The following is a 26,621-nucleotide window of genomic DNA, read 5'->3' as shown; positions in this document are numbered from 1 at the left end:
ACATGTGTGTGATTGGGAGACTTAGATTAGTAGTAGGAAGCACTTTGAGTGCTTAACAGAGGAGAAAGGTGCTATGTCATTTCAAGGGAGTCTTTAACTAAGACTGCGTAAGGTCGGTGTCAATCATTACTAAGGAGTGAAACTGGTGGAAATGTTCCTAAACTAAAGGTATTCATTCAACAACACTAACAATATCATGACAAACTGGAGTGGACGGGACCGGAAAGTACAAATGTAGCAATGACCGGAGAATGTTTCAGATGTCACTGAATAACCGAATGACATCCTTTGCTCCTTCTTAAACTCTTCAACCACACACTCATACATGACCTTACTCATAGAGGAGTAGTGAACTTATAAAAAGGCTGAGTCCAGTCCTGATACAGACTGTGTCAGGACTGAGGACACAAAGTCGCAGACAGAGTGTTGAATATTGTGAGGGTAGGAAGCCATTGGCAGAGGTGTTGTTTATTTATTTTTACCTCTTGAGGTAATACAGGCACGAGAAGGCTTCTTTTCTTCAGTCAGTTTATTTTTTTCAAATGCTACGCTGTGGATATGCACTCTTCTGGCTGTTGGAGTCAGTGTTGTTGATCTGCGTTGTGTCATCAGTGAAGGGTGAAGCTGTGGTAACACGTGAGGGGTCCCACCTGAAGCTGTCCGAATCCAGTCACTCGAATGAGTCTCAACATGGCCACAGCTCCAATATCACAGGAATACCCATCATTAGCTTTAAGTGGCACCACGTGGAGACCCCTTATTTAGTGGCTTTTTGGGTACTGGTGTCATTTTTGGGCAAACTGGGTATGTAATACATATTGTAGAATATAAATATGATAAAAAAAAATGTATATGCTCTGTTTATTACACGAGATGATAAAAGAAAAGAAGAAGTATAGTTTGCCTCTTGCAAACAGAGAAGGTAATGTGGAGCAAGCTTTCACTTTTGGTAGCTGAAATCCTCTAAATGAATAGCTCAGGCTTATAAAATATAAATATACAGATAAAAACACAGAGGTGAAAAATTGTATACTTGATACAAGTTTCTGTAATTTAATCTTTAATTACATTTAACCTCTTAAAGCCTAAAATATGAAATGAATTCAAAATTGAGAATTTGTTGAGGCAATATAACAAATATATAACATTTTAATTTCCATAGATGACTTTTGATTTGTATCATATTTGCTACATCTGGCATTTAAAAAAATGCTGAAGAATGTATCTTGAATAAAATTTCTTTAGGTTTTTCACTGATAAAGGAGAAGTCTCAAAAACTCATAAAAAAAACTGCACATATCAAACATGATACACCAGGATTTAAGAGGGTAAATATAAACATGCAGAACAGAAGTGTAACCCCGTGAGGTGGAAATTGGTTTACCGCTGTGGGACAGTAGGGTTTATTGTTAAATAAACTTTAATGGCACTTCCTCTGCCCATTAATCATGAGGCTATCTTTAGTTATGCAGTGGGGTTTCATTCATCCGCCACGCTGGTTAATCATGTGCTTTCGTGTTTTATTTTAGATGAGCACTACAGTTAATCATTTGCAAATGTTACAACCTCACAAGCGTTTTACATTTGTGGTTCAGTAAAGTGAACCAAAGGTTTGAATGTTTGCCAGCTCCAACCTGACTACAAGCAGATTAATGTAAAATCAAAGGTTATTACTATTGATTCATGGCTTTTATCTTTTTTTTTTTTTTTTAAATCTTGTTTTCTCTTCTCAGTCATTGAGGCCAACCATCATGTCACCAGCGTTATACCTGAGAGCGCTCTGCTCATCTGTTTTGGCTTCATTTTGGGTGGCATGATTTGGGCTGCAGACAAGGTGCAAACCTTCAGGCTGACCCCGACAGTCTTCTTCTTCTACCTGCTGCCTCAAGTCATTCTGGATGCAGGCTACCACATGCCAAACAAGCTCTTCTTCACCAACCTGGGCGGAATCTTGGTCCATGCTGTCATTGGGACCTGCTGGAATGCTGCCAGCTTGGGGCTGTCGCTGTGGGGGTGCCAAATGGGAGGAGCCATGGGTAAGAGGGGCTTTGTAATTTCTTCGTGAATGCACCAGAGAGAGATCTAATATGATTCCTGTACATCACAAAAGCTTGATTCTGTTCATCTGGAAATTCAGTGGGAGAAACATTTTGACACTCATCCAAGTGACTTCTTCAGTCTCAGCTGACTACAGGTTTTCCTAACCCAAACAGTACATTTGCACAATAACTGAAACAATGTTATTTGATTCAGAGATGGTCTTTCCCTTTTCACATAAATGGCCTCCTTGACTCCGCGCTCAAACCAGCGCTCCTCCCTGTCCAGAATGTGTAAATCCTCATCATTGAAAGACTGTCCATTTGCCTGTAGGTGGAAATAGACTTCCTTCTGTGTTGTGCCATCCGCTTCACAAGAGGTTGTTTGGTTTCCTCAGTGTCTAAATCATGGCAATCCTCCTGGCACTTAGCGCACTCTACATTACTCTGTTTGTGTCGGGGGATCCGCTCATTGGGGTGGACCGTTTTTTGGCGCAGTGTGTTTTGGGGTTTAAAGCCACTGAGGTGTTGTGTTTAGAAAAAATGTGTCTGTGAATCAAGGAGGGGGCTGTGTCTCACAATGCTGTGATTGCCGCCATTCCCCAACTTTCTGTGAATGGTACTCATAGGCATTGATCAATGGTCTTTGATCAATGGTCATGACAATTTGCACATTAATGATCAAGGACTTGACCTCCCAGCCCATTGTTCATTCAGTTGGCTAGTTTCCATTATTATTCAAATGTACTGTTTATAAGATTGGGGATGTACAGATGTACAGAATCAACCTTTTGGGATTTACTTACCTGGATGATTGAGCATCAAGGCATTTCCTGTACAGGTGACCTGGACATTGGTCTGCTGCAGTACCTTCTTTTCGGCAGTCTGATGGCTGCTGTGGACCCCGTGGCCGTCATCGCTGTGTTTGAGCAGGTGCACGTTAACGACGTCCTCTTCATCATGGTGTTTGGAGAGTCGCTGCTCAACGACGGTGTAACAGTGGTTCGTATGCATCATTGCTGTCTTTAGCATTACTTAAGTAACATAACCTGTGAGTTTGGTGAGACATCTGTCATAGGCATGTCCACTTTGAAGACATGAAGTGTAAAGAAAGTAAACATTCCAGCACTTCAGTTTAAGTGGTTTTACTCTAGCTGATGTCTTGCCATCTTATCTGAGCTTCTCTGGTCAATATAGGTGTTTCTGAACAGTCTGGAGTTCATTTGATACGAATCATGAAGTTCCACCCCATTCACTGCTGAAACTTGAAAGTTTGCACACCTTTTAAAATTACAATGTTAGAAACCCGTGACTTTATCGTTAGAAGTGTGACCTTCTCAGAAGCATAAGTGCTATATCATATTGCTCCTTAAAGGAGAGGTGTACTATAAAACTGAATACATGTCTTAGAGAACTGAATTAAGCTTAAAATTGAAAGTAAAATAAAAATGAACTAATTAATTAAATGTGGACAGAATTTGTCAATCAGAGATAATTCATCTCATAAATAAAGACACAATGCTCTCCCTTATATAAGATGCCTTTATAGGTTAAAAGTATCATTATCAGTATTGGTATACTGGCAATGTATTTACTTTATTTCTGGCCCTTTATTGTATTGATATAATCTGTAATTGGAGTTCAACACCTGTGGCGTAAGTGAATCACTCAGGACTCACTCTCTCCCTCCCTCCTGTGCTGAATCATAGAGCGAACGAATCACTCAAGACTCACTAACCCCCTCCCCAGAGGTGTGGACTCGAGTCACATGACTTGGACTCGAGTCAGACTCGAGTCATTAATTTTATGACTTTAGACTTGACTTGAAAAAATGTTCTAAGACTTGTGACTTGACTTGGACTTTTACACCAATGACTTGGGACTTGAATTGGACTTGAACCGGTTTACTTGAAAAGACTTGATATTTTACCCCAAATATAAAATTTAACATGCATATTATATAGAGATTGAAAATGTGACGTCATTCACGGGTAGAACCGCAAAGGATTCTGGGAACTCGTGGCAAGCGGTACTAGCGCACGCAGGCTTTCAATTAAAATCAGTTATACAGCGATAAAAAGAAACACAAAAATGTCAAGAAGCCGTTGTATTATTAACTGCAATAGCCGGTCGCATGACAGCCACGGGAAGCCGACGGGTAAAGAGATCGGTTGTTATCGGATTACGTCGTTGAAGAGAAATTGTTCAGCCATGTTTCCGAAGTAACAAAGACGCGACTGGATTGCAGCCATTCAAAGACCAAATATAACGTCCCAGAACCCTCCAGCTCACAGGTTAGTCTGCTCCAAGCATTTACACGAAGGTCAGTGTTTTTTAGTAGTTAATACGTCATTTTCATTACATAATTGGTGATATAGGTTACAAGCAAGTCTGGCGCTGAACAGAAATTGTCGCGCTATGCTCCTTTATTTATTGTGCATAAATAGTGAATTGTCCTGACACAATATTGCGTTTCGCTTCTGTTATTATGGTACATTGACAAAAACACATACTTTTATTCACAGGATAAAACAGGTTTTTTGTATCACTAATTGCCCAGTATGATTACAGCATACAATATTATTGTCACTGCTACATTTCTGTGATGCTACCAGAAATTATTTCCACTACTAATTAATTACCGTTGAGCTCAAAGGTCCTATTAATAAACGGTTAAGGAATGTGTATTTATGACGACGATTTGTGAAACTGGTAAACTTATGATACGTACGATGGTCTTTCGTTCTACACGGTGCATTTCAAGGTCCTGTACCCATCCGTCGGTAAACTGTACCTGGGCTTGTTGCAGTGACCTGAAGTTACTAAACTTCATGAGTGTATGCACTCACTCCAAGAACCGTATGATTATAAATATGCATATAAATATGCTACAATGAGATAGCTGACTTCATCTAACTAGCAAATGTTGTCCAGGCTTCGTTGGTGATACAGTTTTTTTTAATGTGTATGATATTTTTGTCATGCGATTTTAAAGCTGGTCCTACAACCGCATCCAAGAATAACATGCAGCTTATCTCAGAACTGTTGGTGAAAATTATTCTTGGAGCTAGGTTTAATTGAGCTGCATTTTAAAGAGGTGCAATTTCACAATTTGTGTATATTTTCTAAGTTAACTATTTTGTCATGTGTTGAGAAAAACACAGATTTTAAAATTACATGGTCTAATATTTACATTTAGCATAACTGCAACATTATTTTTTCGTTGTTTTTTTTTAAAGACTCGAAAGGACTTGAAATTCAAAGTTTCAGACTTGTGACTTGACTCGGACTTTTACACCAGTGACTTGAGACTCGACTCTGACTTGCCTGACATTACTTGAGACTTGACTTGAGACTTGAGGATAAAGACTTGAGACTTACTTGAGACTTGCAAAACAATGACTTGGTCCCACCTCTGCCCCTCCCTCCTGTGCTGAATCGTAGGTGTAAGCCACAGGTGTCGAACTCCAGGGCTCGAGGGCCGATGTCCTGCAGGTTTTAGATGTGTCCTTGATCCAACACAGCTGATTTAAATGGCTAAATGACCTCCTCAACATGTCTTGAAGTTCTCCAGAAGCCTGGTAATGAACTAATCATTTCATTCAGGTGTGTTGACCCACAGTGATATCTAAAACCTGCAGGACACCAGCCCTCGAGGCCTGGAGTTCGACACCCCTGGCGTAAGCGAATCACTCAGGACTCGCTCACCCCCTCCCTCCTGTGCTGAATCATAGAGCGAACGAATCACTCACTCACCCCCTCCCTCCTGGCTCACAGCTTCTTCTTCTTCTTGGTTGGCAACCAATGTTAAGGCACATTACCGCCCCCTGGCTCACATTTCAGTGGACATTTAGATGAGAAAATATATATTTAACACATTTAAGGAAAATACTAATAAAATAAAAAAAATGTTTATTTAGCAATTTTGATAGGAAATTGCTTCATTTTAGAAATGTTTTTGCTCTTTTTTTTCTCTATAAAATAGTTGTTTTCTTTTAGAATCATTCATCTTAGCAGTAGGATTTACATGAAAAGAGAAACAAATTAAGTTTGAGTGAAAATGTACATTTTTTGCACTCTCTGGTCAACTGACTCAGTGAATCAAATGACTCAAAAAACCCGATTTACTTTGGTGAGTGAGTCATTAAAACTCGATTCAGTAAAAAGAATCAAATTTACCCATCACTAATGTAAGTCCCCTTCAATTAAATGGAATTTATTTTCATTTCATTTATATGAAATAGCCATGTGATTATCAGCAGTTACCACGCCTACCTAGCCACATCAGAGTCATTTTCCATCCTCCGTTATAGACCCACCTACAGACACGTGACTGGACAGACACCACATGCAGTAAATCTGGGCCCACGTGGGTTTTAGCCTTGCAAGGTCTGATTGGTTGAAGTAACGTGAACGTGGCATTGTTACTGTGATTCTATTGGCTCAAACAATTAAAAAAAGATGCCAATCATGCAAATTGAACAAAAGAGACCAAAGTTACAGCTCCTCAGAGTTTAAAGGGCCAGAGACCAATTAAATGCTCCATGCACACGGCAGAAAAGGGCCATTACCATGTAGATGTGTCGTTAAATCTTCAAAAATATATATATATATATTAAAAAAAAGCATTTTTAGGCCTGTTAATAAAATCAATTATTTCTGCTCTTAAATACCTAAAAAATTCAACTGGCATGGTGTCCAATTGTGTGCCAAAATTAGACATTTTTGTACAACATGTGGATATTCATGTATTGACAGTGCTGTAATTTTTCACTGTTTCACTTTACAAACATAAATCCTTGCACAGATGATGTTTATATGTTGGTTACTGAATTTCTGTAATGAAATGTGAACTGAGGCATATTTTAAAAGGGTTATATGCTAAAAAAAAAAATTAGGTGAGGATAAATTCTATTGACTTTTTCTGTGTTCCAGTCTCAGTAACTTTGACACAGTAATATCTGCTTCAATATTTACACCTCTGATGAAATTTCACAAGTGTTAGCTTTATTTTGATACCAAGATTGTAAGGACAGAGTTTGTAATTGCAGAGAAATAATCAATTAATTTGGGCATTGCATTTTCGAGCAGGAAGCTCAGAAACCCCTTTGGGGCTTAAGAGGTTATATTTACCCACAAATACTTGAGCTATACTTAAGGTAAGCACACTACTTTTTACAGGAAACAAGAAAAATAATTATACTATAAGTAAATTTAAGTACTATGTAAGTAATTTTAAATAGTAGTTGGAAATTTTTAGTTTTGCATGACTTCATGTGCTTTAAAGGAACTAAGAAATAATCACACTGCAAGTGTTTTAAGTAGTGTATAAATTATTTTAATAGATCCTTATTAAGTGGTAATTCGTGGAAAAACAATGAAATATTTCCCAACATCAGGTCTTATTATGGAGGGACTTACCTTGCTTAACTTCCAGGTATTTCATAGGAAAGGAGACGTTCTGTTCTAATACACGTGTTGTGACTGTGACAGAAAAAAAAATTAAGTTAGATGTGGCTCCATCATTATAAGGTCACAAAGGCCTACACATTTGGTGGTATTCATTTATTTTTTGTAACTTGGTACGCTTGGTACTTATCACATCCACAGGGCTTCCATCAATGCACATTAACACAACGATGATTAAATAAAGTCGTAAAAAGGCAGTATCAATCTACTCTGTAAAACTGCCCATACCCCCAAAAGGACAGTGTAGCTACAATGTAATACTGTTTGTTTTTGCACAACAAAAACCTGTTACCCCTTACTCTAGTGTGTAGTACTTGTAGGTAAATATAATTACTTTGCAATTTCAAATAAAATACGTCGAAATTCCATTTAATTACAGGGGAATTGCACCCTTTGTCATGGGTCCTTCTTTACTGCTAAATGACCAAACATTATTTTTTCTTCTTCATCTCTTAGGTGCTCTTCAATGTGTTTGATGCATTTGTGTCACTGGGAGGACCTAAAATTGATGCTGCAGAAATTATCAAAGGAATAGGTAAGATATGACATTTATTAAGCTGTTAATAGAGGATTTGCCTGTGTATGGGTTATAAGCACTTACAGTCACGTCTGGCTAAGCAGAAATTGTTTTTTTGTTTCTTTTTACAGCATTTTTTTGTTCAGTATTATGAGCTTCTTCATCAAAATGCATTGACCATTTCAAGCCACCACGATGCTTTTATTGGCATTGGCTGGGAACTGACCTCCCAGTTCCTTCAGTGGTGCTAGTTTCAGTTGTTATGCAAATGTACTGTTTATAAGATTGGGGAAACCTGCAGTCAGCTCAGACTGAAGAAGTCACTTGGATGAGTGATGAAACGTGTCTCCCACTGAAAACACTACATCCAGATGAAAAGAATCAACTTTTGGAGATGCCTTTATTTACTCTTTTTTTTAGCAGAAGCCAGTTAGGACAGTAGGGAGTAGAGGCATGTAAACAGATGCAATAAAAAACATAACAAAGCCTAAAAGTAGATTTTTACACATTTCCCCCTTTCTCTACAGTTTCCTTTTTTGTGGTTGCATTTGGCGGTTCCCTTGTGGGCCTTGTTTTTGGCCTACTAATTTCACTTCTGACCAGATGCACAAAAAACATCCAGATCATCGAACCAGGCTTCATCTTTGTTTTGGGATATCTTTCCTACCTGACTGCCGAGATGCTTTCGCTGTCTGCTATCCTTTCGTGAGTGTTTTACAACTGAATTTGTTTTATTATTTCTGCATCTATTTTGCATATTTTGTGAACATATTTAGATGAAAGTCTACTTTTGTGTTTCCTTTCTGTAGGATTGTCTTCTGTGGAATGTGCTGTCAGAAGTACATCAACGCAAACATGGATGAGAATTCGGTCCAAACAGTCAGATACGCCATGAAGGCTTTTGCCAACGGATCAGAAACCATCATCTTTGTTTTCCTCGGCATCTCGGCCATCGATAAGGTTATCTGGGTTTGGAACACGGGCTTCATCCTACTCACGCTCCTCTTCGTCTTGGTGTACAGATTCATTGGTGAGATTTTGTCTTTTTGGGCTCAGTTTTGTGTCAAAGCATCACTGTGATGTAAAAAGTTTGTTTGTTATGCAAATACATTTAGATAGACTGAAACACTAAAATGCATTCAAAACTCATGAAGATTCATTTGAAGATATTTTGTGAGTCTTTATATAAGACTGTGTGTTTGTGTTCGTACTGCAGGTGTGTTTTTCCTCACCTGGATCCTCAACAGGTACAGGCTGGTGCCCTTGGAGTTTGTAGATCAGGTGATTATGAGCTACGGTGGCCTACGAGGAGCTGTTGCATATGGCCTGGCTGTGATGCTGGATGAGAATAAGATAAAAGAGAAAAACCTGATGGTCTGCACTACACTCATTGTGGTGTACTTCACTGTCATCTTGCAGGTGAATTTGTCACTTTTTCTTAATTAGTTAACTATCTTTTTCGAAGAAAAAAAAAAGGCTTCTGGCAGTAGCTTAGCTGTTCCTGGGACTGCACTCCTTTGGACATTTGATGTTGTGTCTGGAATCTGCTGGAGTCACTCTTCAAAGTTTAGGGTCTCGGCTCCTAATGCTAATGTAGGTAAGTATAGTGATAATAAGACAGCTGAACCAAAGTCCAGCTTCTGGAGGCTCAATGAGCAATGAAAAGAGGAGCTTGCAGCTCACATGCAGCTCGGTTACCTGGACGTTGGCCTCCATGGCAAGATTCTCTGCACCTCTCTGAAATCTATTCCTTGGATGGCCTGCAAGTAAGCCCACAGAATCAATATTGCTTTCACGCCCTTGTATTACAGGTATTACTTACAGGTCTAACTATAGTGCTCTCACATGAACCCACATCATGTCATTTCTCATTTCTGTGTTTACAGTAAAGCCTGTAAAACCTTATTGCTGTTTGTTTTTGTGTCTGCCCTTGGGTCCACTTCCTTGTACTGGCCTCTGGGCCCCTTCTGACATGAAAGTAAAGAAGTACCAATAAAAATCACCAATAAAAGCATTAGGAGCTGTCACTCCCAAACAAATTCCAGGCACAACATCAGAGGTCTCTCTCCAAAACAAAGTAGTCCTAGGAACAGCTAAGATACAGAGAACCCTGTCCTCTACCCGGTCTCTGTTAAAGCTCATGAACTTACCACCCCCCCTAACACTATTGCATTCCTGCTTGACATTGTTGCAGGGAATAACAATGAAACCTCTGGTCATGTGGCTTAAAGTAAAGAGAGCTGCAGTGACTGAGGTTTCGCTCCTAGAGAAATTAACAAACAAGGTAAATCTAAAACGAAAAACCTCTCGTTTCACCTACACAACCATTTTCTATCCAGTTATTGCTGAGTCCTTCTCCTTTCTTTAGATGTTTAATCACACTCTGGTTGCCATAGAAGACATATCAGGACAAATAGGACACAACTACATGAGGAGCAAGTATGTACAAGACTTGACACGTAATTTGAAAATATCTTCTCATTTTAAAATAAACTTTAAAATAAGTATTTCGTTTCCTTTTTGCAAAGGTGGAAGTATTTTGAGGAAAACTGGATGTCATGGATTTTGATGAAGCCGTCTGCAAGGAAGAAACAAGACCAAGTCTTTGATGTCTTCCATCAGCTGAACCTCAAGGATGCTATGGAATATGTGACTGAAGTGAGCATCATTTTGCTAAAGTACTCATTAAAGAAAACTGATAAAACTGCCACATGGAAAGAAAGCATGGTCTTCTTCTGTTCCAGGGTGAGCGGAGGGGCTCTCTGGAGTTTGTCCGTAATGAAAATTCCATTATTGACTTCAAGAAAAAGTCTGAAAGTGAATCCTTCGATATCAACAATGCAAATATGTCAAATGATCATGGTGCAATGTCCACTACAAGGTGAGCAATCTAGATTTTTATGACAATAGGAGAAGAGCAAAAAGCAGACTTAAAAGTCAGTATAGGATCATGTTGTGAAATCAAATGCACTGCAACTATTAGTTAGATTAGATTAACAAACATCTTCTATGCCTGAAGCTTCAATTTGCCACTGTGCTGTAAAATGGAAACCAGAGTTAATGTACTACTTTAATATTGTTATATTACTTTATACCGCTGACATGATTTGGTTTGCTTCTTAGTAGAGATCCCATTCCATCAGTGAGCCTGGAAATGCATGAGCAGATCATGAAGGCTGTGAGGGAAGCTGAGGCAATTAACGCTCACCACCTTCTGGATCAGCATCTCTACAAGAGCAGAAAACAGGTAATGAGCACATTGAGTCATTACATCAAGGGCTTACTAAAGCACCTTAGTGCCGCGCTTCTATATAATTAGTACAATTTAACTTGTTATCAAAAGAAGAATATTTCCAGGCATCAGTGAGAACTATGCTTCAGCATACCAAGACATTTTGACCAATTTTAAGCTCTTAACTTTGTGGGAACAGTTTGAGGATGGCCCCTTCCAACATGACCGTGCACCAGTGCATGAAGTAAAGTTTATAAAGACATAGATGAGCAAGTTCAGTGTCGAAGAACTGGCCTGCACAGAGTCCTGATCTCAAAATACCAGAACATCTTTGGGACGAATTAGACCGGAGACTGCAAGTCAGGACATCCTGTCCAACATCAGTGTCTGAGTTCACTAATAAATTCCCATAAACACACCTAAACCCACGGAAAGCCTTCCCAGAAGAGTTGAAGCTGTTATAGCTGCAAAGGGTGAGCTGAGATCATATTAAACCCAAAGGATTAAGAATAGAATGTCACTCAAGTTCACATGTGTGAAGGCAGACAACCAAATACTTTTGGTCATATAGTGTAGTATATAAAGGAAGCACTGTGGTAGATGCATTCCAAAGTGGCTTGCAGATGTGCAGGAACTGTGAGCATGAGCTCAACAGATCTTCTAGTCTATTAACACAGAGCTGAACCTAAGCCTAAGCTTGACTTCATGACCTGCTGTTTTTGATTTTGTGAAGGAGTATTAAGCTGTCTTCTCGTCCTCTTGTTTACAGCATCGGCACAGATTCAGTCGCAGCCATTTCGATATCAACAGAGATGAAAAAGAAGTCCAGGAGATCTTCCAGAGAACCATGAGGAATCGACTGAAGTCGTTCACGTCTGCAAAAATGGGCGTCAAACCACCAAAGACGATTGTCAAGCACACACAAAAAGAACAGCAGCAGAAGGTCATAACTTCATTTCTATATTTATTTTCTTCCTGAAGTAAAATACCACTTTTCAAAACTTTTTAAAAATGTTTTATACTATCTTTATCTCATCTTTAGACATAATCAACATTTTCAGTATTTAGATTTTTTTTTATCATGTCTGTGGCTACAATGTAGCTTTCCATCACCAGTGTGTGAATGTGTGTGTGAATGGGTGGATGACTGGTTGTGTAAAGTGCTTTGGGGTCCTTAGGGACTAGTAAAGTTCTATACAAATAAAGGCCATTTGCCATTTTCCCAAAAAATCAATAGAACTGATTTTTAAGTTGGATACTGATACCAATATTTGATGGTGGTTAACAAATTTAATAGACCACCAACCGGTGCAAGATTTATAGCACAGCTGCCCTAAATTAACAGTATTAGCAATTACAGAAATCATTTTTATTTTTCTGTAGTTGATAATCCACCAGTATGCTTACACATTTGGTTGAAAGTCATATTTTTAATTCTGAAACATAATTATTCTTATTATCCACGAATTCTCAAATGTTTTACAAAAAGAAGAAAAAATAATAAAGAGCATTATGGTTTTTGGCGAAGATGCCAAATTACAGTTATTGGCATTCCTGAAGATAAATTTGTTTAAGTGGTTGAATTTTATGCTTCATTAATATCTCATTTCTCAGAAAGATCCAGTGTTTCGACTCAAATTTGGGCATCACATAATTTTTTCTTTCAGACACATGAAACATGAACAAATCTCTCAAACAGTTTTTATGTGCATTTATTTAATTGGTTGTTTACGCTCTACATAACTCTGCTTGGACCAGCTGGTTGTTGTGTTTGTGAGGGTCCAAGCAAGTGTATCGCTAACAGTGAAGTTACAGAGTTCCCTCTGGTGGACAAACTATCACGTTTCTTGTTACTTTATTCACTTTCATTTGTCAGCTGCTATAAATGCCGATACCAATCAGCCATCAAATAGCTAATATATTCCTATAATATTGGCCTACTCATAAAATTGTTGGGCTTTACTAATCTTTTATTCGAAAATTGAAGAACAACATGAGAACAAATGAATATGACTTAGAATTTCACTTTTTGAACCACAGCTAATAATCTAATGACTTGTCTTCCTGTTACAGATGCCTAATGGAAAGTCAATGGACAAGGCTAAAACCAGCTATTCTGGTGATGAGGGTTTGTATGATTGTTGGGTGTTTTTTTTCTTCAGATTTAAAATAGGTAAGCACTTAGAGAGCCAATGAAAATCTTGTCACGTTCATTTTTAGGCTCAGAGGGAGACAGCGCTTCTGGCTATGACCAATCATACATGAGAGCCACGTACAGAGCAGGAGGTAAAACAAGTCTGTAAATCCTGTATCTAAGAGCAAACATATATTTTTCAAGAGTGACCAAGAGAGTAGCTGGTCACTATAACTGGTCACTATAGTAACTATAAACACAAATATTACAGAACCATACTTTAAATGCAATTAAGGTCAAAATAGATACAATATGAAACAAACCCCCTTCAGTGCAAAATTTACTTAAGTACCATTTTAAAAATTTAATCTTTAAAATAAAATTCTCAGTTTTCAGTCTTTCTGTTTGTGTGCTGCACCTTTCTGTGCAGCACACAGCAGGAAATAGTCATCCTCAGGCTCGCACTACTGGAAATACCGTATGTGGTTTATGTAAGGGTGAGCTGCAGGGTAAAAGTACCCGACTGTCATACATCATATGGACTTTGTACTAGTGGACTGGCAGGTTAAAGCCTGGCTAATGTTCGATTCATTTCTTTTGAACGTTTTCCTTCTAACCTGTTGGGAACAGTTTATGGCTGCAGTGCATGTGTGAAGACAGCTCATTATCGTAGAATTGCCTAATTCTGCTCCGACTCCACAAACATCTGTAAAAAATTTCCAGAGAACTGAAGCTGTGTTGAATTTAATTTATGTACACAGACGAGAAGCATCAAGCACACAGTGTCAAATCTCATAAATCCATATAGCTCGTAAAAGTACACATTTTACTGTTTTGTGAAAAAGATTATCTTATGTTGAATTTGATGTTAGCAGTAATCGTAAAAAGTTAAGACGGTTGGAAATTAGGTGGTACTAAAAAGAATTAGCTGGAAGAACATTTTTCTAGTTTAACTGGTAACAGAACAGTAACATGACTATGTCTAAAAAGATTATCTTTGAGAGGCAGAGTTTATCAGAACGAAACATGGGTAGAAGTTCATCAATCTGCAAAATGTTGTATACAGATCAAGGAACAATTTTAGAAAAATGTTCCTCAAAATAAAACGGCAAAGACTTTGATTATTTCATCACAAGACTCAGAAAATCTGGAGAAATCTCTGTGCAAAAAAACATGGCCAAAGATCCTCAACAGATTCCTGTGATGTTTGGATTAAAAACTGCATTAAAAACTGTCATGACACCGTTTAGGAAATCACAGCACGGGCTCAGAAACACCTCCACATGTTGTCTGTGAACAAAGTTAACCACGACATGCAGAAACGCAGCTCACTTGAAATGAACTGGATGGGACACATGGACACTGCACTGTTATTAGCACTCACTTCAAAAGATTGCATCTCTAATGGTATGGGGGTATATTAATGCCTATGGAAGAAAAGTGGAAGCTAGACTGTTGGAAACATTACTCTCTCCAAACTTCAGACATGTTCCTACGACCATTGAAATTGCCTTATTTTTTTCTTTTTGTCATTTTAAACCTGATACGTTCTATTATAAATTATTGTTTGCAAATCGTTGAGAACAACAGAAGCCATAATATAGAAACCTGAGGTCCTAATTCAGTTTCTTTTGTTCATCCAGCTGGGATTGAGAACCCAGCCTTCATGCCGGACCTGGACCCCATGGATTTGTTGCAGATTCCGCCTTGGCTTGGGGAGAGTGAGCTCGACAGCAGCATGGTGGCTCTGTCACATCGAGCCCAGGTGGATTTGCCAAGGACCCCAAGCAACCTGCGCCGCCTGGCCCCTCTTCGTATCAGCACTCGCTCCACTGACTCCTTCACACTGGAGAACATTCCTGACACACAGCAGATGGACAGCGATCAATTGCAGCCGCCCCCTCCTCCTCCTCGTCCTCCCAGAGACGATGGCTACGTGTAGCTGGATCCCCAACCCAAACACTCAACTCTGCCTCACTTGAATCTGGCTGCCAAAGAAACAAAACTAAACTCAGAACGTTTAACTGTGTACTCTAAGAATATTGACTAGGAAATATATTCTTTTCCATTTATGTGATAACCTTAACTCCTGTGTTTCTACACAAAACACTGACAGTTTCATGACCTGCATGTTCTTTAGACTGCTCCTGTTTTTGTTTTAGGTTCACGCTTCCCTGGGCAAAAGAAAACTGCACTTAGAGCAAAGCATGTTATTCACAGGGCACATAGAACACCGTTAAATATTGTCCTGTGGCTCAATATTAACATGCAATTGCAAATCATTACTTAAGGTTGTTTTCCCTTAAATGTGATGCAACAAACAGAAGCAAAAAAAAAAAAAAAAATCCCAAATATATATTTTTGTTTAGGTCTCAATAATAAAAAATAGGATTTAAAATAATAATGACTGAAAATTGATTCTCAATCAATAATATATGGACATGCTTGTGTTTTTCCTCAGAATTGCAACTGAGGTTAAATAATAAACTTGAATAATAAAACAGTTGTAGAAATGTCACATATATGATGAGGCAATATATTTATTTGTGAATCTAGTGCATCTCGAATATATATATATAGACTAATCATTTAAATATGGATTTAAAAAGAGAAACTGTATTTGTTTTGTTTCTGTGGAGTCAGTCAAAAAAAAAAAAATCCAAATTAAAGCAGAAAAAGATGCATCCAGAGATATTTAATCAACTCTTTCTAAATCACAAACTCTAGATAATTAAAATCAGTCATTAACAGGAATAGGATATTTATTTTAGGTCTCAAAACTTTTAGCTTAGTTACTGAATTCACTGTACTCGTGGGACTGGGGTGGTCAAAACATAACAAGTTACACTGGTGACACAATTAAATATCACCATAAACTAGTAGAAAAATGACAAAAGTCGTTTTGTTTATAAATAATCCATTTCTGAGGTTTCCAAATGTTTTGTGACGTAATCCAAAATTATTTTTTCGTTTCCAGAGTCCTTCAGGTAGAAATGAGATCCGTGGAACATCTTTATGGTGAAATCTCCTGATGTGATGTCTTTCCAAGCTGTTAATAAAACACACACACACACACACATTAATTTCACTTGATCACCTGTAAATCTTTCACGTACTCAGTCACACATTCTTGCTGCCTCTGGTTCAGATCCCGTGCTCTCTAATAAGAAACAGTTAGCATTAGTTAACACTGCCCAGCAAAAGATTTACTCAGCCCGAAGGCCGCAGACATCCCTGGACCAGGTGAAGCCATAAACCAGGTAGATCATCATTTACTAACCAAAGCTAACTCCACCTGACATTTTTTTAAAGGTGGTTTTCACAACATAAGAAACATCCTGACAAACGCCATCCACTCACTGTGAAACGGGGCTTTCGGTGTGTACATTTTAATTTGATTCTTAACTTGTGTCTAATTATGTAATTATTAATGTATGCTTTTAAATTTATTTACTACTCTGCTTGAGCGCTTTGTGCTACAAGGCTCATTCACCCACTCATACATACAAGAGGCTGTTTCTATGGCTGGGTGCTTTCGATCTAACTTTCACACTCCGATGAACAAACTGCAAGATACTGAAGTCAGAGTTCAGTAGAAGGAGACGGATTGTTAGGGTTACGTAAACACTGCTCTGCTGAGGGCAAAACAAAGAAGGGAGAAGCACAAAGTAGCAATTGGCATTTAAGTCAATGTAATAACCATAAGAGTAACGTACAGCCCCTTCTTGGCCTGTTAGAGCACTGACCTTGTAAATCATGAGGAATGTCATCCTTCCCGTCAAAACACGTGACCGGGCAGGAGAAAAGCGGGCTGCTCGCCTTGTTACATCTGCAGAGAGGTCAGCAACTCCCATCACTGACAACATCTACGCTTGGTTTTAGAAATGTTAAGAGCAGATTAAGTAACAGACAGCTGTCCGCCCACCTGTAGTTCTCCACTACGTGCAGGTCAGCCTTCAGGGCGGGAAGGAAGAGCTTGAGGACTTCAGGGTTCGCCAGCAGCTCAGGAGGAGTTCCTCCAATCGAAATTAACCACTTAAGAAAATCTTCATCAGACAAGTCGCTTCTCTTTGGGGTTTTAATGCGAGTCTCTGACTTAAAGACAAAGAACAACACAGTACAGTGTCGTGTCATATCAACAACACCCAACTCTTTTCTTACGTTAAAGAGGCCAAATTACAAACGTTTAGCTTTTCCAAATGTTATCACTGATGTTTGTTGAATATGAACATCAGGATTCATAGATCAGGGTTTTCATGGCAGTTATGTGTGTACAGATTAAGTCTAATTAATTTAAATCGATTTTAAAATACGTGATTAGCTTATAGTGAATATAATTTCAATGAAAGAATTTTAATCTCTTTGGTGATCCGAGTTTTGGGTAAAAATTATGTGGCAGAAGCACAGAAATGTAGATTAAAGCATGAAGTGGTGACATAACAGCACAGAGAGGATTTTCACGTGTGTCACTGCATCACTTATTACTAGATCTGAAGTCCACAGCCCCAAAAAACAGGGTTATGTTTGTCTTTTTTTGCTTCGTGGAACTAATAAATATCACAAGCAATGAAAGAAAAAATACTTAAAAAGCGTATTCCAAGCAAAAAAAAGACTTAAGTAATAAGAAGTTTTCCAGGTCATCCAGTAGTTTTACTTACATAAGGTGCAGAAGCACCAGACAGAAAGATGTGAACTGGCTCCACGTTGTGAATTTTCTTCAGCGCGTCTGCAACAGCGAAGCTTGTGAAGGCACCGAAACTGAAACAGATTAGAATTTTTTCTTTATGTTGCAGGGATTAAAACCATGCAGTGTTCTGTTTATGACGACAGCCTTGTTTTTATTCAGGGATCATTTTTTCTCGCCATACCTGTGGCCAAACAGAGCGAATGGCTTCTCCTTTAGCAGCGGCAACAACACACTAATCACTTCATCCACGATCTGCTGCATGTTTTCGAAGAATGGCTCTTTAGCTCGACTCTCTCTGCCGGGAAGTTTGACAGCCAACACTACAAAAAAAAAAAAAAGGAAGAAAGAAAGAAAGAAAAACAGTGTAAAGACATGAGGTGATGTTTCTTCTGAGTATTTGTCTTCCTTTGATTCAGAGTAAATGAGTGAGTAACCATAAATAATTCAAAGCATAAAAGTCCTCTGAGGCATGTGTAGAAAACTAATTCTGATGATTGATTGTTTTTAAATGCCAGGTTTTTAAGTGACGGACTAGAGTGCTGGCAATTCTGTTCATAACTGGCACGAGGTTGCAGATACAAGCCGTGGAAAACAGCTTTCTCTGAAGGGTGGCTGGCTTGTCCCTTATAGACAGGGTCAGGAGTTCAGTCATTCGGGACTCAGAGGAGAACTACTACTCCTCTACTACACTACCACTGGAGCTTATCCCAGCTGTCATAGGGCATGAGGCGCAGTACACGCCAGAGTTGGTCGCCACTCTTTCACAGGACGAACACACACACACACACACACACACACACACATTCACATCTATGTGCAATTTAGAATCACCAATTAACCGAACCCCAATAACTGCAAGTGATTTAACTGTGGGAAGATGCTGGAGTATCTGGATAGAAGCCGCAATGTGCTAGAGCGCATGCTAACAGAAAGGTCCCGGCCAGAGTTGCGAATTCGAACCCAGGACCTTCTTGGTGTGAGGGAACAGCGCTAATTCCACCACCTGTAGACACGAGACAAAGACACGAACGCAGAGGCAGCAAGAATAAAAGCAAACTACAGGAGAGAGACAGAGTTCAGGAAAAACTAATGATCAAATGCAAATAGGTGTGTAAACATGCAAAGACTGAGAAGACACACTAATCATGGGAAGCCCTCCAGCAGACTAAATGTATTGCAGCATGATTGGGGGACAGTTCAGGGTCACCTGATCCAGCTCTGGCTTATAAACTTTAATTAAAAAGAAAGTTTTAAGGCTGATCTTAAACAGCAAAGTCATCTGCTGAGATAATAAGGTACTATGAAGTCTTTAAGATACGATGGGGCCTGATTATTGATTATTTTGTATGTGAGGAGAAGGATTTTAAAAATTATACATTTAAAAGTTAAAAGGTAATCTTGATATATAATTATGGCAAAACTTTTTTTCTAAGGTGTTTTTTCCCCCTCAACTCTTTTGCAGATAACAAAATTTAGTCAAGAGCCAAGAATTTATTCTGTGCTCCAAAAATCTTTAGTCCAGCTGTCCTTTAGTCATAAACACAGACGAGAAGACTAGTTATACCAGACCACCACATTTCTTTTCCACTTGCTTCCTGGAGCTTTCGTTACAACGTGCAAGCACGTACACGTGAAATGCTTTCTGGGCACCTCACCTTCAACAGAGCTGCTGAGGACATTTCCCCAGCGAGCGTAGTGTATGGACCCTCCACCTGCCCAGGGGAAGCAGATCAGTCTGGCCACAGCATCTGGTCTTTTCTTGAAACAGTTTACCACCTTGTCCATGCTGATTAAGGAGAACAAGAACATTATGACCAGAGATTTATTTGCACTTGTGTTAAAACAAGAGGTTATTTTAAAAAATCTACCTATTACTTGCTGTCTGCTCCATTAACTTCTTCTAGGAAAATCCTGGGAAGAGTTCAGTGTAACATTTCCTTATTGGCTTCTTCTTCATGATGAATTCACTGGCGCCTAGCACACGGCGAACTGGTGCAATACCGCCACCAGCCGGTGCTCAGTGGGAAAAATCAAACATGCGATCTCGTGGAGAATAACAGTTGATTAATTTCTGCAGTGAATCTTTGCAGATAAGGTAGCCGGAAATGCACAGACAGGAAACGACAGCGTCGACACAGAAAATTTAAATCGCCTGTAACAATTCCAGGGAGGTGCAGGTAAAGGCACAGGTTACAGGAAGCAGCTGAATGTACCTGATGAATCCCACCAAGCAACTTTCACTTTCTGAGTTCTTTTGAAGTGTATCAGTAATAGCCAGGTTGACTTTCATTTTCCCCTAGGCGTTGGGCCAGCTGCTTTCTCTGATCTTCATATTTCAGTATAAATAAATCGTGTTACCTCTTTTCCACAATAGCTATAAAATATGGGATGCCAGGACTGCCAAAATGAATTAATTAAATACACCAATTAAATAATTAATTAAATGTGTCATTAATTAAATAAAATGGAACGTAATTAAATACATATTTATGGCATATTTAATTAATTATTTATTGCCATATTAATTATTGATACATTTCATTAATTATTTAATGGTGTATTTAATTAATTCATTTTGGCAGTCCTGAACCCTAGGGCCAGGACTGCCAAAATGAAATAAATAAATGAGGAAGTAAAACTGAACTTGAATCTTAATGTGCTTCTTCTTTAGCCACTCCTCTGTTTTCTTGGTGGTACGTTTTGGCCTCGTCCATTGGCCCCTCAGTCCGGTGATGTCATCCTTTATACTTAGCAGAAAAACAGCCCTGGGGCTCGAACCGGCAACCTTCCAATTGCAAGGCGAACTCCCAACTCTTGAGCCAGGATCGCCCCAAATCATAATATTTCCCCTATACTTAACTGTGGGGATGATATTCTGCAGCTCGTAGTCTGCATTTCTCTTCATCCCAACGCTGCAGGTCGAGCTGATGCCAAAGAGTTTGATTTTGGTTTCATCTTACCACCACTCTTTCTTCCAAACCTTCTCTGAATCATCTCTGAAGTTCACTGGCAAACTTAAGATGGGCCTGGACTCGTGTCCTCTTGAGCAGGAGGACCTTGCCGCTGCTGCAAGATTTCAATCAATGATGTAGTGTGTTACCAGTAGTGTTCTAGGTGACTGTGGTCCCAACTGCAACCAAGAGTTGCCACCATCTCACCAAGCTTCTTGTTGATGGTCTTGTAACCCATTCCAGCCTTGTACAGTTCTTTGGTCTTGCCCATATTGGTGGAGAGGCTGGAATCGAAGAGAGGTGTGTTTCAGGAACATAACGAGTTGAGTGCAGGAATATCTGTAGCTGATTGTACTCTGCGTGCCACATGGGTACACAGCCAATCTGTGGGAGCTGGAATTCTGGCTGGATTTTATGGGATCAAATTTTATTTCACTCAGTGAGGTGCAAATCAACTTAGAACTTTTATGTAATGTGTTTGTTTTCTGAATTTTTGGTTGACATTCTATCTCCTTCCTATAAAATGAGTCTCATTTTTATGAAACTACCATAAAAATTCGATTCTTTTCTTTAAAAGTGAGCAAACTTACAAATTCAACAGGGATCGAATAATCATTTCACTATTATAAATTCTGTTTCTATCATTCCAGAGCTCTTTAATTCTCTTTTTCTGGGAAGGTTCAAGTATGAAGAAATCTGTCTGTGGCCTTGTAAATATGCCCAGTAGTTATGTTATTTTTCTAATTTCTGCTTATAATACTGCTGTCCCTGTTGTTTTAATTGAACATGTACAAGTCTTAGAGCCTAGTGTTTGTTATAATTTAACTAATGCATAACCATTCACTGCAGACTCATAATCCAGTACTTATCTGAATAATTGCTCTGGCCTTTTCACAAAAACTTTCTTCCTCTCTTCATTATTGCAAAATGTGAAAAGTCACTCTCACTATCCTTAAACAAATTGTTTATTATAAAGGGCTCACTTCTTTCCTATTCTTACTTGGGGCGATCGTGGCTCAAGAGTTGGGAGTTTGCCTTGTAATCGGAAGGTTGCCGGTTCGAGCCCCGGCTTGGACAGTCTCGGTCGTTGTGTCCTTGGGCAAGACACTTCACCCGTTGCCTACTGGTGGTGGTCAGAGGGCCCGGTGGCGCCAGTGTCCGGCAGCCTCGCCTCTGTCAGTGCGCCCCAGGGTGGCTGTGGCTACAATGTAGCTTGCCATCACCAGTGTGTGAATGGGTGGATGACTGGATATGTAAAGCGCTTTGGGGTCCTTAGGGACTAGTAAAGCGCTATATAAATACAGGCCATTTACCATTTGTATTTGCCTTCATAATAGAATTTCCTCTATCTACCTGTGCATTCAGTCTGTATTTCCCAGGTTTATGATTGAGGCAGATGTAAAATTATATGAATGGTTTCTGGGGACATCTACAGTACGGAGTAAGCAACTTGCATGAGGTGTGTCACTGTGTCTTTGACTTGCTTTGACTGTTACAATACCTGAGCGAACAGGTCAAGCCACGGAAAATTACGACAGCTAAAATGCAAATAGAATACATCTTACTTACAAACCTGACGTACATACTTTAGAAAAAAGTTTCACAGATGTGACGTTACTGCCTTCAGATGGTATTTCCTGATGGAGTAAATCAAATTAAAATATTCCTTTTGTCTTAATCAAAGCCTCTAAACCAACTGAGAACGTCTTGGGAGTCTACATAAGGCGTCACCATTCTTATATTGATCTGAATTGTTGTTAAGGCGCTGTTCAGAGTTACAACAGTTAGATTTTCCTGAAAGTAGCATTTGGTTATATGTGGCTGAAAGTAAATCTTTGAAGCCTACCATTTTGCCACAGCCACAGCTGAAATGTTTCTTGATACTTTGGAGTTAATATATCTTATGTGTGCTCTCCAGTTAAGTCTCTCATCTATCATCTATTACTACCGTAAGAACTTTTAAGAATTTCTATGGACTCGTTCAATATCAACACTGTTTATTTTGTGCTTTAGTTATCTCATCCAATAAATGTTGCAGCTCATGACCAGAGCTGTGTTTGTAGAGAAAATGTTTTTCATCAGCAAACTGTGTAATTTTAACCCTTTGGACATAAATATTCTAAGGAATTCGCCATACACACCTTTGTCATGTTTCTGATATATTTGGCACCAGTTCTGTTTCATTAAATTGTTTTAAAAGGCATTTGATTCCTCTGTTCTTACTCGTCTGTTTTTTCCCCTGTCCAAATTATTAATCTTGTATTCCTGTCATAGAGTATAAAAACTGGAAGATGGTCTCTGATATCATTACTCAGAAGTCTACTTACTGTCTTATGTTCAATGTAATTTGAAAAAAATGTCTATGAGAGTGACACAATGTAATGCGTCTCTGTTAGGTCTGGTAATTTTAGGGAATAGGTTCATACAGTCATTGTGTTAATGTTATTTAATGTTTATTTGGGTTAAGCAAATCAATAGTAAAATCTCCACAAATGAAATTTTGTTTGTGACCTATTTCTGTAAATGTTTCCTCCATCCAGTCTTTAAAGGCCTCAATACCAATACCTGAAGCTCTGTATGTACAACTAAAAAATTTTTTCTACTTTTGTCTTTATAGATTTCAACTGTTGTAAATTCCAAGACAATATTAATCACCATTATCATAAGTGACTTATGTATGTATGTATGTATGTATATATATGTATATATTGTACTATTCTTAGTTAGTGTATTGTCTGTCTTGTCTTAATGTTGGTTTAAAAAAAAATGGAGCACTGTAACAAAAAATAATTTCCCCCAGGGATCAATAAAGTATTCTGATTCTGATTCTGATTCACTACCTACGGGGCGATCGTGGTGCAAGAGTTGGGAGTTCGCCTTGTAATCGGAAGGTTGCCGGTTCGAGCCCCGGCTTGGACAGTCTCGGTCGTTGTGTCCTTGGGCATGACACTTCACCCGTTGCCTACTGGTGGTGGTCAGAGGGCCCGGTGGCGCCAGTGTCCGGCAGCCTCGCCTCTGTCAGTGCGCCCCAGGGTGGCTGTGGCTACATTGTAGCTTGCCATCACCAGTGTGTGGATGACAGGTTGTGTAAAGCGCTTTGGGGTCCTTAGGGACTAGAAAAGCGCTATACAAATACAGGCCGTTTAAATTTCAAATATTTGTCTGGTTTAGATATTCCACCTCCATCTTTGTTTTGCCAAAATATGTACCTGAATCATAACCTTGCTGTTCAAAGTCCATATTATATGTCCATTATCTAATAGTATCCATATTAATCCAAGTTTCAGATATGGCAATGACATTGAATGGATATGAAAACTGGTTTAGATATTCCTTTGTGTGATTAAAATTTGCACATAGACTTCCACAGTTAAAGTGGATGACTGATAATTTATTAATCCACTCGCTGTGCTGTTCATTTGTATAGTAGCAGCAATACTTATTGATAGATCACCGCACCAGCTTCTTCTCTTCTATTTCATATTCCAAGTCCTGTGTATTGTGATTCATATAGCAAAATGTTTTTTTTTAGTTCCAGTTGATCATATTCTGCAATTTAGTGAATGATGCAGTATTAAAAGTTATCCAAATACCAAACATCAACCATGATCAAAGCCACAGCCCACTCTGCACCCGACAGACAAGAGGAGATTAGCAGGCTGGTGAGTGTCCTGTAGGCCAAAAGTAATGCAGCATGGGAGATTTAGTTTTTTGGTATCTTTGAATAAATAGACTTTTGTCCCCTTCTTAGGTGCGGAGTGCAAACTATGTTTGTCCAGGAGTTTCAGTTCCGTGTGCGAGATGAGATGGCTCAGGTGACGGGTCGCGTCCTGCCAGCCCCCATGCTGCAGTATGGTGGCAGGATTTATTAATCCACTCGCTGTGCTGTTCATTTGTATAGTAGCAGCAATACTTATTGATAGATCACCGAACCCTTTATGGTACCTTCCCCTTTAAATCACGCTTCATGTGTTTGTGTCCTTCTGCGTGTCTCTGTGTGTGTTTGAGACAACAGGATTTCCTCCACTTAGCTACAGAAAAAGTGCTTAAGGTATCAGTGCTTGGCAGTATATATAAACTTTATCTTCACAGTATTATTATTTATGAATAAGAGGGTCTCTTTAAATAGGTTTAAAACACATTTTTCTATCAGGAGAATGTAGATTGGAAAATGCTGTCATTATGGGAAAATAAAGAAACAAAACTAACATCAAAAAATATAACACCAATTTGTGGTCAGTTTGGGCAGTGGTTGATCCCTCTGGTGTCTCTGCTGGAATTTTTTACTGTAAGGTCCAATCCTCTGTACTGCTTATCTTGCAGAAGACAAAGAGAAGAACCCCGTATCTCTTCTTCACCTAAGATTTATACTGGATCACGTCAGAAGGCCCAAAGGCCAGTACGAAGGGTGGACCCAAAAGCAGACTCAATAGGCAAACATTTTCACAAGAACATGAGACTTTATTAAACTCAGGAATCTTAATCATGAAAGTGTGGCAGGAAATGAAAATCTCAGGAAAACAACAGGGAGCTCTGGGGTGTGGGTACCCAGGTGAGTGTCAAGGCATGAAGTGAAGTCAGTAAACCATGATGTCTGCACTTTTCTCTCTTTTTCAGTGATCTGGAAGTAAGCTGCGAGGAGGAGAGCAGGCAGGTGAATATTGAGCAGTTGCGTGATGGCAGGATAGACTGGCGTCAGTAAAACCAGAAGAACGACGAAGTTTGAAGGCAGAGGTAACTGGAGACACAAGGACATGAGAGGTTAACACAAGGAACAGCTAAGTGAGAACCAAACATGAAGGCAGATTTACCACCATGGGTTAGTAGATTATCTGGCAGAGTGCAGAAGTCTGAGTTGGTCTTAAATCCCAATCCACTGATTACCTCTGATGGTTTCCAGTTGCGGTTACAGATGCAGGAAGCAGAACTAGAGATATAATGGAAAAATACGTGAAAACACTAGACTCTCAACCCGGACTGTGACAGATCGCCCTTCCTCACCCCTCTAATGTGACATTCAATCATGTTATTGACATCTAATCCCCTGATGTCGACCACCACCTTATCATTGTCTCGCTGACTTCTCCAAATACATGATTTAAAACATTTAAATTTAGAATCACTTCATTACATTTTCATTTCTGTTATTAGCAGAAAATTCCATTACAAATCAGCATTCGCAATATTCATGAATATACTTCACTTCATCTTTGACATTTTTATGTAATTTTCCTTCAATTAACTCTATCATGACCTTATTCCTACATAACATCCATTTTAGTCTGGATACTTATACCTTTTACCCCTTCAGATGCAGAGATGGGCAGTAATGCGTTACAAGTAACCATTACTGTAATCCGATTACTTTTTCCAAGTAACGAGTAAAGTAAGGGATTACGATTGCAAAAAAGGTAATTAGATTACCGTTACTTTCCCGTAGGAACGCTGCGTTACTGCGTTACTAAAACCGTGATTTTTTTGCGAGAGTGTCTCATGACAATGACGTAAGCGAGTGCGATGTTGGTGGCAACAGCTGTGTGCAGATCAACAATGGATAATATATTGAGTGCAGAGAAAGTACGAGCGTGCAGCGTT

At 39.0% G+C, this 26,621-nt stretch overlaps 2 protein-coding genes across 2 annotated transcripts; one reads left to right on the top strand and one right to left on the bottom strand.

Moving 5' to 3' along the window:
• Positions 1 to 1,733: 1,733 nt before the first annotated feature.
• Positions 1,734 to 15,560, top strand: slc9a3.1 (solute carrier family 9 member A3, tandem duplicate 1). The gene is made up of 15 exons (XM_085445737.1): positions 1,734 to 2,036; positions 2,878 to 3,038; positions 7,962 to 8,040; positions 8,550 to 8,727; positions 8,832 to 9,052; positions 9,239 to 9,441; positions 10,217 to 10,306; positions 10,391 to 10,461; positions 10,551 to 10,680; positions 10,767 to 10,903; positions 11,146 to 11,269; positions 12,024 to 12,197; positions 13,328 to 13,382; positions 13,475 to 13,540; positions 15,032 to 15,560. The coding sequence occupies exons 1-15, from the start codon at positions 1,814 to 1,816 to the stop codon at positions 15,328 to 15,330; spliced, it is 2,211 nt and encodes a 736-aa protein (XP_085301863.1). The 5' UTR covers positions 1,734 to 1,813; the 3' UTR covers positions 15,331 to 15,560.
• Positions 15,561 to 15,898: 338 nt separating this feature from the next.
• olah (oleoyl-ACP hydrolase) lies at positions 15,899 to 20,047 on the bottom strand. Its single transcript, XM_085445736.1, has 7 exons — positions 19,944 to 20,047; positions 19,731 to 19,861; positions 18,257 to 18,395; positions 18,047 to 18,146; positions 17,314 to 17,483; positions 17,135 to 17,217; positions 15,899 to 16,437 (listed from the first exon to the last, which is right to left on the bottom strand). The coding sequence occupies exons 1-7, from the start codon at positions 19,964 to 19,966 to the stop codon at positions 16,295 to 16,297; spliced, it is 789 nt and encodes a 262-aa protein (XP_085301862.1). The 5' UTR covers positions 19,967 to 20,047; the 3' UTR covers positions 15,899 to 16,294.
• Positions 20,048 to 26,621: the final 6,574 nt, after the last annotated feature.

The sequence above is a fragment of the Copadichromis virginalis genome, linkage group LG22, assembly GCF_057382275.1.
Source record: "Copadichromis virginalis isolate Kocher_CV1m ecotype Utaka linkage group LG22, C_Virginalis_male_GT1.1, whole genome shotgun sequence".
Taxonomy (NCBI): domain Eukaryota; kingdom Metazoa; phylum Chordata; class Actinopteri; order Cichliformes; family Cichlidae; genus Copadichromis; species Copadichromis virginalis.
The sequence above is the reverse complement of the archived record's forward strand: the minus strand, read 5'-3'. Positions and strand labels throughout refer to the sequence as shown.

What these genes read in the sequence shown, in the direction of transcription:
- olah (XM_085445736.1), bottom strand. Translation starts at nt 19,966, where the DNA reads ATGGAGCAGACAGCAAGTAATAG. An exon ending in CTGGTGCTTCTGCACCTTAT is followed by an intron (nt 17,484 to 18,046) that starts GTAAGTAAAACT and finishes TTTGTCTTTAAG; the next exon opens with TCAGAGACTCGCATTAAAAC. An exon ending in CATTCCTCATGATTTACAAG is followed by an intron (nt 16,438 to 17,134) that starts GTCAGTGCTCTA and finishes TTTTATTAACAG; the next exon opens with CTTGGAAAGACATCACATCA.
- slc9a3.1 (XM_085445737.1), top strand. Translation starts at nt 1,814, where the DNA reads ATGATTTGGGCTGCAGACAAGGTGCAAACCTTCAGGCTGACCCCGACA. An exon ending in CCAAATGGGAGGAGCCATGG is followed by an intron (nt 2,037 to 2,877) that starts GTAAGAGGGGCT and finishes TTTCCTGTACAG; the next exon opens with GTGACCTGGACATTGGTCTG. An exon ending in CAGCTATTCTGGTGATGAGG is followed by an intron (nt 13,383 to 13,474) that starts GTTTGTATGATT and finishes GTTCATTTTTAG; the next exon opens with GCTCAGAGGGAGACAGCGCT.